This window comes from Micropterus dolomieu, linkage group LG16, assembly GCF_021292245.1.
Source record: "Micropterus dolomieu isolate WLL.071019.BEF.003 ecotype Adirondacks linkage group LG16, ASM2129224v1, whole genome shotgun sequence".
Classification (NCBI taxonomy): Eukaryota; Metazoa; Chordata; class Actinopteri; order Centrarchiformes; family Centrarchidae; genus Micropterus; species Micropterus dolomieu.
In genome coordinates, this window is record NC_060165.1 from 20,172,562 (window position 1) to 20,185,391 (window position 12,830).

The 12,830-nt window shown below is 38.5% G+C and overlaps 1 protein-coding gene across 2 annotated transcripts in view; it reads right to left on the reverse strand.

Annotated features, from left to right (window-relative positions):
- The window catches only part of LOC123985189 (peroxisomal succinyl-coenzyme A thioesterase-like), a 25,710-nt gene extending 13,913 nt beyond the window's left edge, over positions 1–11,797 (reverse strand). Inside the window, exons 1-7 of one of the 2 annotated variants that reach the window (XM_046072630.1) lie at positions 11,590–11,797; positions 11,282–11,381; positions 10,479–10,669; positions 5,488–5,651; positions 758–877; positions 392–474; positions 208–301 (exon numbers count right to left, since the gene is read on the reverse strand). In XM_046072630.1, coding sequence (XP_045928586.1) covers positions 208–301; positions 392–474; positions 758–877; positions 5,488–5,651; positions 10,479–10,669; positions 11,282–11,381; positions 11,590–11,782 — 945 coding nt within the window. In that variant the 5' untranslated portion in view covers positions 11,783–11,797. The remainder of the gene's footprint in view (positions 1–207; positions 302–391; positions 475–757; positions 878–5,487; positions 5,652–10,478; positions 10,670–11,281; positions 11,382–11,589) is intronic. The other variant, XM_046072629.1, reaches the window with a different exon arrangement.
- Positions 11,798–12,830: the final 1,033 nt, after the last annotated feature.

Here is a 12,830-nt window from a genome sequence, read left to right on the forward strand (position 1 = left end):
TGGTTTGTAAAACACAAAAACATGTTGGCACAACTCAAACAGTATGAGAAATAAACCTAGTCAAGAACAGACTGCATGAAGAGTTCCTGCTTATAGATGCAAAAACATGTAACTGAACTGAACCTTTTTGTCTGATACTTATTGATGAATTCCACATATAAAACCTAAAGTGCATTATACCCCTAATAACAGAAAACAAGTACTTACGTCCACTTTCTTTGATAGGTCACTGGTAAGTCCTAGACCCACATCTCGCCATATTTGATAGTTGTTCTCATCCACACGCATTATGTGAGAATTCCTGCCATCACAATGTTCACGATGTTCACATAATTGCAACTGTGAAACTCTGAGTTTTGTTTTTATGTTACTTACAGAACAGAGTACCTACTTGAGCATCAGTTCAAAGACTCCTCTGAGGGGCCCTCCACGCGCATAACCATGGCTGCTGCTGACACAAACACAACAACGAGGCTGGAACACAACACAGTGATACACCATAAGACGGAGGCTCCAAACTGTTTCAGGCGAGGCTCAGTGAGTGAAAGTGCATCCAGGAATAGAGCACAAACTAAGCCAGAAAACTAAGGGGTTTTTTTTTATCCAAGAAAAACATGCATCAAGGGATTTTAATTCTTTGGTTAAAAGAAAGGGAGATCTCAAACCAACTCTCTGCACTCCGTGGGACCAGGTTAACAGCCACATATTCAAGGCTAAAGAAAACGTGACTCCAATATGTTCTGTATTTGTTACTTGCCTTGATAACGGTGCTCTCAGCTGCCAAATACATGGTCACAGTCGAGCCGAGGGAAAGACCAAGTAGTCCAATTTTCTCTGGGATCACTTGAGGATGGTCTTTGAGAATACAAAATGCTGTCTGTGCAGAAGTAAAATACAGGAGATTTCCAAGAGCATTCTTTTACCAGCTATTTGAAGGACAGGAGGGCGCAGCACGATCATTTGTAATTGTTCTTGCTGACATCCCCAGCTCAACCTGGCTTTAGTGATGACACATCTGTATTTAACTGCACTGTAACAAAATAATCTCAACTTGTAAATGGTTTCCTAACAGACTTTTTATGGAACAGAAAATTGTGTAGTTCACAGTGAGATGCAGTCAATCAAGATTTCCTGTACTGTATATTTAAAAAGAAAACAGACAGCACTGCCTCTGTTGATTTATGTACTGTATATTTTTATTTAAATATGGTGATATCTGTACATTAAAGGACCCCCAAGCCCACAGAGATATGGAGGACCGATCCTGACACATTCAGAAATAAATACAGAAATAAATAAATGCTCAATAAATAAATAAGCATCCGATTAAATACACAAAAAAATAAAGTAAATAAATAAACTGATGTGGCTCTCAGAAACAACAGCTCACTTTCCTGCAGTTCTGTGTCCGTATAAGTCGCTAATTGAAATCTCTGTAGGTCAGAGCGTCCACATGAAAAGAGAAGGAAGACATGGCTGGTAGTCTTCAAACAGAGTTGCTAAATACCTCAGCACACTGAAGGAAGCCATCTGACTGTGTGAGGAGCAGCTAGTTGATGTCTGCAGGCAGAGAAGGCCTAGAGCTCTCCCGTCTGACTGGTCCACCAATAGGAGAGAAGTTCACCCCTTGAGACACAGCCCCTCCTCATTTGCATAATGAGGCAGAAATGCATACAGAAATGTAAAAAGGACAGGCAGAAATAAATACCATGGGTGAAAATAAATAGGGTAGAAAATGCAACGCAAGAATAAAACAGACAAAAATATTAAAACACACACATAAGTACATTTAAAAAAGAAGTAATTAATAAATGAAGTTGAAGATTATAACGGACAATAAATAAGGTAGTTAAAATAGATATATACATTTATGTCTCCTAGTATAATTTAATTACTACCTACATTTATTTATTTACTTACTTATTTATTTTTTTGTGTATTTAATCGGATGCTTATTTATTTATTGAGCATTTATTTATTTCTGTATTTATTTCTGAATGTGTCAGGATCGGTCCTCCATACAGAGACAGTGCTGTCGAATAAAAGCATGACCATCAACATTGCCTTCAGACAAACTGTAATCTGTGAGACCAAAATATATCTTCCAAAAGGAATGACATCATATATTTAATTCCCAAATAGGCATTATTTGGATAAACTGAACACATATTTTAAAACTAAACATGACAAAACTGATTAGTGACAAATGCATTCTGGGATATATGGCTTTTCCAAATGAGAGGAGCAATAATTCATCAAGATTACCAGTCATGTTCCAATTGTGTTCATTTAAATTGATTTTAAACTGGATTTTCTTTTAATTATTAACGATACAGAAGCAGATATTGTTACAATATTATTTCATACATTTGAACTGACAATGTTATTTTTGTGTGCCATAGAATAGTGCGTAGGCAACTTATAACTCTTTAGTGCGAGGCCTGGGCAGCCAGGGAAATACAAGTTATTTAGGTCAGCTACTCCATAGTTTTTCCAAGTTATAATACCCCCTGGGGTGCAAGTATCCCTGGATTAGAGTCATCATAGTTTCCAAAAGCCCAATGAGACGTCTTCAGATGTCTTGTTTTGTCTGACAAATAGCCCAAAACCCAAAGATGTTCTGTTGATTACAACATAAAATAAGGGGTAACTTACCAATAGTAGGCTACCATATGAATTCCAGTAGGAAAAAACAGCTGTTTACTTTTTGTGGGTTGTTAGTCTCTGATTTGTTAATGCTAAGTAGCTACTACCTTGTCATAACCATTCATGCAGAACAATGAGTTCAACATTTCAAAAGTTTGCTGATTGGGGCATCACTTTATGTTGCAAAGTGGTGGAGACATGAGGGCTCAGACAATGGGTGTGACAACTTTGATCATTAAACACTTAATTTCTGCACCAATTTATGGTGGAAATATCTTTACTTATAGGAAGGGAAACAAAATGACAGGTGACAATTCAAAATATTAAAATATAATGCAGTAATCAGCAGCTTTTTGTTTTAGCTTAAGTTACTTTTTTGGACAATGCACATTAGTTTCTTCTATATTTCAATTGCATTGCATGTTTTATTATTGTGCATTCTTTCATTTGTTATTTAACATTTGTTGTTGCTGTTTTTCAGAACATTTTTAACACAAGCTTTCAAGAGGGCAGCTACTGGCAGCTTGTGAGATGTGCCAGTACGCAAGAAAAAGTCCCGGTACGCCAGAGAGTAAAATGTCAATTCTGAGCTCCATCAGAAATTATTTCAGAAGCTAAATATTGAATTCTTTTTCCTCTGCAGAGTTTCCTCTGTCCTGTTGTGTCAAGTTTATATCTACAATTTTTAGTTTTGCTGCATAAATGTCCCACGATATTTACTGTGATATTACTGCGCCCATGAAAACGTTAAATTTAAATGACTAACAGCAACCTCTCTAATTATGAAAGTTAATTGTTAAAGAAAACACTCGAACATCAACACCATAAACAAATCACCTGGAAAGTTAAAAGGACCAATAGAGGTGGCATAAATCTTAGCAAATAATTAGTTGAGTTGAGGGCGGGTGGATGGTTTGTCTGTACATGATCATCAAGATATTGTAAGAGCCGATTCATGCGTCACACTATAATCGTGACAAAACAATGCAAACAGTTTCTGAAGTCAAATTATTAGGCTGTAATATCATGAAAATCCCCTGCATTAAGCACTAACCTGCTGTATTTTATGTTGTCATATAACAGTGCCCATTATGTAGTCTGCACATGTTATTTGCACAATGTGTTCTTCCTGTCATTAGGGTGTGCTGCAGCACCCTCTGCACTGCGTGGTTGTCGATATGTTGCCTTGCCAAGTTTCTACAGAAGCACCAAACGGTTTAATTTGATAACATTAAAAACGTTGCACCGTTTTACCACAAGCTAAAATTATGGCTATTAGGACTACTTTGTGTTTCTATTGTATTTTTAACAAAAAAAGTATAGTGTTTTAATTATTTTGGTAAGATATGCAGATGCGGCGAGTGAGCATTTTTCAATTTGCAACCCTCAGTACTTGATGTCACTAAAACTTACACACTTAAAGGTTCAGTGTGTAATATTTCTCAGGATGTATTGACAGAAATACAATATATTATCCATAACTATGTTTTCAGTGGTGTGTAAAGACCTTACAGAATAAACCATTATGTTTTTATGAGCCATTTATTTCTCCATAACCGCGGGTCCCGCCTTCCATGGACGTCACCACGTTGCATTGTCATGTTTCTACAGTTGCTGAAAACGGACAGCGCTACAGAGCTCGTTTCGTCACTACGTTCTTCTTGTTCTACTTCTGGTAGAATTCAGGCAGTGCAGACACTCATCACTATGTTGAATATGTGCGTTAGAAGAAGAAGAAGTAGTAATAATATACAGCAGGGGTCGACAAATAAATTTTACATTAGAGCATTGTTTTCAACCATTAGATGGTGGATTAGAAAATAACACATAACTGACACATAATTGACTTACATCAATATGTTGTTCAGTTAGCTTAGTTGGTAAGGTGCATGAATTGCAAATCATAGGTTGAGTGTTTGACCCCACTTTGGGGCAAAACATTTTTTTCCTCTCTCCAACAAATGGATTCTGCAGCGAATGTTTTTCAGATCACGGCATTTGCTGCACTGTTTTTGTTTCGTGTTTGATCCACATCCATCAACCTATGGACGCTTTTGCAATTCCCCAGTATCTCCAGGCAGAGGACATTTAGGGGAATCACGTTTTCTGAAGGCTTTTTCAGAGGTGTGTCAAGCAGGCTTCAGACTCTTAATGTTGTTAAGGCTTTTAAGTAAAAGCTCAGTTCAACTCCAAATACAGCATTGCAGTAAACAAGCTTCTCGTACTTTTATTTTGCAGGCAAAACCACAAAGAGGAAGTGATTATGTGAGTAACTGTTGCTGCCATGACTGAGAACTATTTCAGCACCGCTATCAAAGTATTTATTTATTTATATTTTTTTTTTGCCACTATCAAAGAACCATAATCTGACCACAGGCCAAATCTTATTGTTGGCGGACAGTTTTAATGCGTTACTATAAACTTTATCAATGGACTGTGGTGCAGAAACAGTGACAGTGTTTCACACTCTTGGCTTACATTTTCCATGTTATCTGTCAGTAGCCAAGTCACAATAACATATGGTTTTACTGAATAATTAAGTAAATATAATTTCTTAATAAATAAACCTAAAGAAACCTCATTTCTTGAATGCGCACTCTCTGCTGTCTCAGAAGAGACACCTTTTGTGCTGTGAGAGCCACCGTAGCTGTCCTACGTTCTTTGTAAGGGTAGGGGGAAAGTGGTAGACTGGACAGATGGTTGCAATTCACAACCCTCACCACAATTCACAACCCTCACCACTAGATGCCACTAAATCTTACACACTGAACCTTTAACCATTGAAAAATAAAAATAAAACGCCTTCACACAGAACTCTGGAGGTAATAAAATAACACAAACCTCAAAAAGGTTCAACTCTACATCTGCTGACCTCTGTTCACCGGGTGCGAAATACTCCAGCGCAAATGAAACATAACCACGGGAAGCCAGCAAGGCCGAACGATACTCGAACAGCCCTCCACCACCTCCCCACATATCCAACAGCCCGGGGAAGGGTCCTGGACCTGAGGCAAGAAAAAACAGATTATTAAAATGGTCTGAGGTCGGGTTCATGCCTAAAAGCCTGGTTCCTGAATTGAACCAATGCGAGGATGATACATGTTAAAATATTCCATCTGGTCTGCACTCACAAAAGCAAAAGTCAAACGGTCAACAAATTGTAAACAAAAGCCATGTGGTGGAAATGTCATTTGATTATTGGTCATATAGTTGGCACAGAAAACACAGATCCAGAACTCTCCAGATTTCTACCTGGATATCATCATGGAGCACCGTCAGGTTCATGTTGGTGCTGGTCTGGATCAGCAGACTTTAGAGTGACACGCACATGAACGTCTCAGAAGACAGCGGGAATTAAATAATTTAACAAAGCAGGCGGTTGGAGGTAGAAACTCTGCATCAGACGGTCTTATCGCACAACTTGTTTGTCATACAAACTGAACCAGTGAAGTAGGTGAGCCATTATGGCCCATGCAACTGGCTAGTAAATGCCTTATTATAAAAGCAGCTTGTGTTTACAGAATCCATATGTATCTCTTTGACTGAATGAATTAATACATATATACAGTCAACTCCAAAAGTATAGGAACGGTAAGGCAAATTCCTTTGTTTTTGTTGTTTACTGAAGACATTTGGGTTTAAGATCAAAAGATGAGACAAGAGTTCAGAATTTCAGCTCTAGATCTAGATGTGTCAAACAACTCAGGACATATCATTATTTGTATTAGACCACAGCATTCTTTGGGGAGCAAATGTAATGGAACAAATAATCTTAAAGTAAATAACATTTAATATTTGGTGGCATAATCCTTGCTTGCAATAACTGCCTCAAGCCTGCGACCCATCAACATCAACAAACTGTTGCATTCTTCATTTGTGAAGCTATTCCAGGCTTTTACCGCAGCTTCTTTCAGTTCTTGTTTGTTTCGGGGTGTTTCTCCCTTCAGTCTCCTCTTAAGGAGGTGAAATGCATGCTCTGTTAGGTTAAGGTCAGCTGATTGACTTGGCCGGTCTAAAACCTTCCACTTTTTCAGCCATGCACACCCGAGCCATGACATTACCTCCACCATGCTTCACAGATGAGCTTGTGTGCTTCGGATCATAAGCAGTTCCTTTCTTTCTCAGCACTTTGGCCTTTTCATCACTTCTCATCATCTCTGTACTTCTTTGCAAATTTTAATGTGGCTTTCCGATTCTTTCTGCTGATGAGTGGTTTGCATCTTGTGGTGTGGCCTCTTCTTCACAGCTCTCACGATATTTCTGTCATCAACTACTGTTGTTTTCCTTGGCCGACCTGTTCGACGTCTGTTGCTCAGTACACCAGTAGTTTCTTTCTTTTTCAGGACAATCCAAATTGTTGTGCTTGCTCTGCCCAATGTTTGTCCAATGGCTCTGCTTGATTTTCCTTCTTTTCTCAGCTTGACAGTGGCTTGCTTTTCTCCCATAGACAGCTCATTGGTCTTAATGTTGCTTTATCCTCTTTAACAGGAAATGCAGTGTTTATAGGTTTGAACCAAGGATGAAAACTTAGACTAGTCATGCAGAGCTATTTAATGTTTGGACAATCAACCTAAAAGGCAACACCTGGGCAACAAGAAACATCTGTCAGTCACATGTTCCAATAGTTTTGCTCACTTGAAAAATGGGTGGGTTCAAACAAACGGTGATATGTCCTGAGTTGTTTAACACATCTAGACGTGAATACCAGGAAATGAGAGCTGAAATTCTGAACTCTTGTCTCAGACTCATCTTTTGATCTTAAACCCAAATGTCTTCAGTGAACAACAAAAACAAAAGGAATTTACCTTACCGTTCCAATACTTTTGGAGGGGACTGTATCCCTACACATAAGTTAAATATATCAAAAGGTTAGCCTGTTATTACATATTGTATGTATTTGTTGTTATATTTGTTGTTGAGTATAATACTGTTTGTTTGCTTACAGTTATACTTACTGCATACTTGTTATACTTACTGCTGTTATTTAATTTTTACAGTATAACACTACTGTTAGCTAATGATTTAAACATTTACTTTTCAAAACAAAATACCTCAAAATTGCTAGCATACAAATGGCTCAGACGAGAATTGGCCTTACAATATTTGGCATTTATTAAAGTCAATGTGGTATCAAAAAAATAAAATGAGAAATTTTAAAATAAGTACATTTCTTTAAAATACAATACAGTAACATGCAATTTCTGAAGCGGTTCTTGCTTTACTAGCCTCGTCCATGTACCCTATATTCAGTTTAATTTTTGATTGAACAAGAGGTGGCCATGTAACATTATGTATTAAAGCCACTGCTTCATACACCTTCAGCAGCTAACAAATTTCAAGTACTGTAATTCTTGTAAAATACAATCCATAACAACAATTAATCATCTCAAGCAGGTTCTTTCAACAATTTTCATACCATACTTACCATACCATACCCTGCCTTCAGTGTCCATGAGTTATGATGATGACGTGCAATAGAAAGCGAATGAGATAGAAATAGAAACAAACCTGGAACTATCACTACTCAACTCAAACAACTGGACTCAGCTATAAGTCCTGTGTGGGGATGTGTTGTAGACTACATAAAGTCTCCTCAAAGGGTGGCCACATGGGGATTCACAGTTGCTGCGTTTTTCTGGACCAGCTTCCTGGTCTTCTTGGGCACCACCTTCCCCTGGCTGGCCTTTGTTCCCCTCTTGGGGTTGATACCACTGAAGTGCCTAAAAACGGAATAACAGAGAATTATTTGCAGTTGATATGTAATCCCCTCACATTCACCAAATAAATGTTTTAATATTTTCACATGGTTATGACGTCTGTGTCTCATAATTATGAGTGAATAATCAGTCCAAACTGAAAATTGTCTGAGGATTGTCTCCCACCACCCCATCCTCACCCAGACTTCGAAAATCATGCACGTTGCCAGGATGAGGACACTAAATCTACATGAATGAGTACATTTACCTTTGAATATTGCAAAAGATGTCTCCTACATTGTAGGTTGATCAGCTAATGTCTACATTTGCAATGTTTTTTTTGCAAATCATAAACCTGGGTTGCCTAAATGGGACTGGCTAAATGTTTAATGGGTGGGATCATACAGACCAAAACACAAATAGATGTTCCTCTCCAGAATGAAAAATTCAAAAGAGGAACTACTGGCTATAGTATTCTTGTAAGAGAAACCAGTCTTTCAACTTAGCATGTTTCCTAAATCTCTGACATAGCATGGTTTGATTTCTCTACCATGGTGTCTATTGTTACAGTTTTGCTGAATGCAATATCATGGAGAAAGTAGAAGAAGTGTAGCGTAAGTGCAGTCTATTGCAGTTCCAAATTGCTGGTATAGTTTATGTAGCCTAAATAAGGTTGGTCAATAAACTGTCCATGTAGATTTCTAAATCTGGAGAGTGAGTAGGCATTATCAGTCTTTATACTAAGGTAAAGAAGAAAAATGGTTAAATGACTGACAATGGCTCCCTGCAGGAGTTTTTTCATTATTATTTTATAGACCTTATTCAGTATTTGAACCTGCAGCAGATGGGAGACGGACAGAGCAAGAGAGAAGCGAAGGACACAACCTGTAGCAGCTTGGCTGTTTAAAGACCAAACATAGGACGTTAATAACTGTATTTCAGAACAACATTGCAGATGGCTATATTGGAGCTCAATTTTAAGTGGCAAGTTTCTCACTCCTAACGCAAATAGATAATATCCTGTAATAATTTCCATTACCATTATTGGGAAACATGGCAGATGTCAGGACAACCTAATGACGCTCTATATATCTATCTGGTGTATTAATCTATATTTTAGCATGTAACTAGTATTCACTTTGTTATGCTAATGTGTTTTACAATTGATACAATCAACACAAAATGTCAAAACAGGGTGATGCTGACTATGATAAGATTGAAATTACCTTGTTAAGTGAGCCACAAACACAGGATGGATAACGGTGTGCAGGCTTAGTAGGCAGGAAGAAAGCAACATGTGGTGATCCGCTTCGTCCACTTCAGGGCTGCAGGGTCAGAATCCAGGTGAAAATCGTCTTCAGCTCTTTATGTCTTTATCATCCTTCCTTCTATGTTGAATAAAATCTCTACTCTATAATACCGAACAACATATATATATATTTTTAATTATATTAACCATGTGCTCAATGACATGGTGGGATGAAGCAACATGGCTGTGCTCAGATCGGTTATGGGCAGACTTGAGCAACAAAACAAAAAATACTGTATTATACCGTGAGATTGTACAGTAGCTTGCTGTTATTATTTTGTTCCCCCAAGGAGTCAACATTTACAGTATTTAGCTGTATTTATGAATAACGGTACATTACTATCCAAAATCAGCCGTAATTTTACAGCAACACAGTGTACTTGGAAACAAAACGTATTCTGTTAATTATTAATTTTTTTTAAATAACAATATTACATTAAATAAAGGAATAATAAATATTAAGTATTATTTTAAATGACACATGCAACGGTAGCTTCCAGTGATTAGTCTGAATGGTTTTCACACCAGAAATGAACAGCTCCAGAGTTCACTTAACAGCGGTATGAGACCACCCCTTCGAGGCGGACCAGAGTGTGGTTGTTTGGTTCGCACAAGATTTTGTTACCGGCGTTCCCCCAAACCCAAACGAACAGCACCAAGGGGGTAAACTCTCCGGGGTTCGAGAAAACAGATTTGAAAGATACCTATCATTTATCATGCCAAAATAAAATACAAATGTGTTCAGGGGATACACCCAGTCTCTCTGAAGATCAACAAAAGATATATAAGAGGAGAGAATTTTGTTTCTGTTGTTGAAGCAGGTGTACCTGTAGGTATAAACAGAGTACCCCGCACTCCTTTCTCTCTGATATCAATCCTCTGGACCCCTGGAGCCATGTACAATCGCTCTATGAGCACCGATGCCAGAGGAGCCTGCTCCATGAAGCCCTCAGCTACATGTCCACTGTACACAGAGACTTTGACCAACATTGGGCTGCAGACGTCCCTCTTTCTCAACCTGACAGGCAGGGAAAAGGGCAGAGTTTAACATTTTACATTCACAGTGTGCAAACCTCACTTAATGACATACTCAGGGATTTCTGTGCACTGTAGCTGTCTGCTGCATTTTACTGATTAACAAGCGCTTAGAAATCAAAAACCAATCTCATAATCTCAGTTCATAATTGATTAATTGAAGCTGTAAATGATCAAAACCTGTCACCTACATTCCCCAAAATGCAACTCAACCACCAACAGTTTTGTCAAAGATTAGGTGTATATAGCCTCCAGCCGCTAGCCTGCTTCAGAGATGAGATGCGGACTACAGAGGTCTGCAAGCTTCATTCCCAACCAACGCTGACTCAATTTATTAGACTTTGCACAGCTCCCTCTGGAGCCACAAGGCTTTATACACAAGGAAAAGGCTCAGCGGAGTCTGTACTAGAGCTGAAGTGATTTGTAGATTCACTGATTACTCAATTGACAGAAAATTCATAATTTATATAGTCAAGATAAGAAAACTAAAATGTTTTTGCATGAGGCCCTTTGTTTCATTAATCATTACAGAGGCACATAAGGCAATTAAACAGTGATGTTGATTTGAGGAGATTCTGCCCGGTCATCATGTTACCTGAGGCCTTTGCGGCTGCCTGGGACAGGGCGCATACTCCACAACAAACCCATGGGTTCTTTTCCTGTGTACGTGCCTCCAAAACTCAAATCCTCTGCAACTAAAAAAAGCATTGAAATGTCAACAAGAAAACAAAATATCCAAGAAGCAAGTTAGCTGTAGAGTCAAGGACGAACACCTTTGATCTTTTTGTGTTTAGCATTTAGCAGGCCGTTTGTCCTCACTGCACGTGATAGATTTCAGACATCGATGCACTTTTAAATTTAAAAATCAGCTTTAGGAACGTGACAAAAATTAAGAGAACCCACCACACACTGTTCCCCCATGATCACTGATGTAGTGTCCGAATGCCTCCCAGAAGTCATTTTCCTCAGAGTGGTGGAGGGAGTGTAGTGTTACTGGAGATCCTGGAGGCAGATTCTCCACCACCACCTTGAACTTCTGATCAACCAGAGCCCGACTGGGGAGGACAGAGAGAATCGGAGGGACAGTCTGGGACATCCTTACTTTACTAATCTTCTGTGGAGAAATGCAAACACATGCGCACGGGTTAGAGTTTATAAAGTCAGCAACAAGAGGATTGTCACCAGCGCTCACAGGCTCCGTCAGTCACGGATGGACTAAAAGTTATTTTGTAACTGAATTGTTTACTCTATCTACTTGGATTAAAAGGTGACTTCTGTCTGTAGCAGACTGAATTCAAAGATGACATGGTTCAAAGACTCGACTAAAATACATGACTAAGTTTAATGGATGTTCTTTAGTGAGTCTTCTGAAATACAGAGTCCAATCCAGACGTCTTTTAAGGGTTTTATTCTTTGCAAAGGGTCAGACAGACTCCAGCCCCCCCGCGACCCTGTGCGCAGGATAAGCGGTTGACCATGGATGGATGAATGTTACAACTAAGTACATAAGTATAATTTTGAAGCACTTGTATATATCAAAGCTCACACCGGGGTAATGGACTCACAAGGCATGACTCAAGGTGGTTCACAAAAGACAGTTTATTGAACAAGGTTCAAGAACTCGCAGGCAGTAGTACAAAATCACAGGGCAGAAGTCGTAGTCAAAAAACTGAGGTCAAACCACACAAAAGCGCACACTGGGAAATTGCTGGAACGCTTGGGATCAAGACGAACTGGCACAGGTACAGAGGGAACAAGGGTATTTATTCACTAGGGCAGGGGAGACAATGAGGCACAGGTGGAGCACATTATTAATACAAAATATATTTATCATCAATATTAAAATAACAAATGCTCCACTATATTTATTTCACAGCTATAGTTACAAGCTGCTTTGTAATTAACATTTTACATTCAAAACATCTGATCAGTTAATAACAGCGGGGCATTATTAGCCTACAGATTAAACTACCCCGACTGTATATAAAGCAGATAAGATTATCTCCAACATGATCAACTATAACATGAAAGAAGTTATGGTACGTGTTAATACATCAACTTTAATGAAACAATAATATGTTATAAACAATTATGAACAATGAGTCAGACCTCAGGTGATGACCTCACCAGACATACTGCAGTTT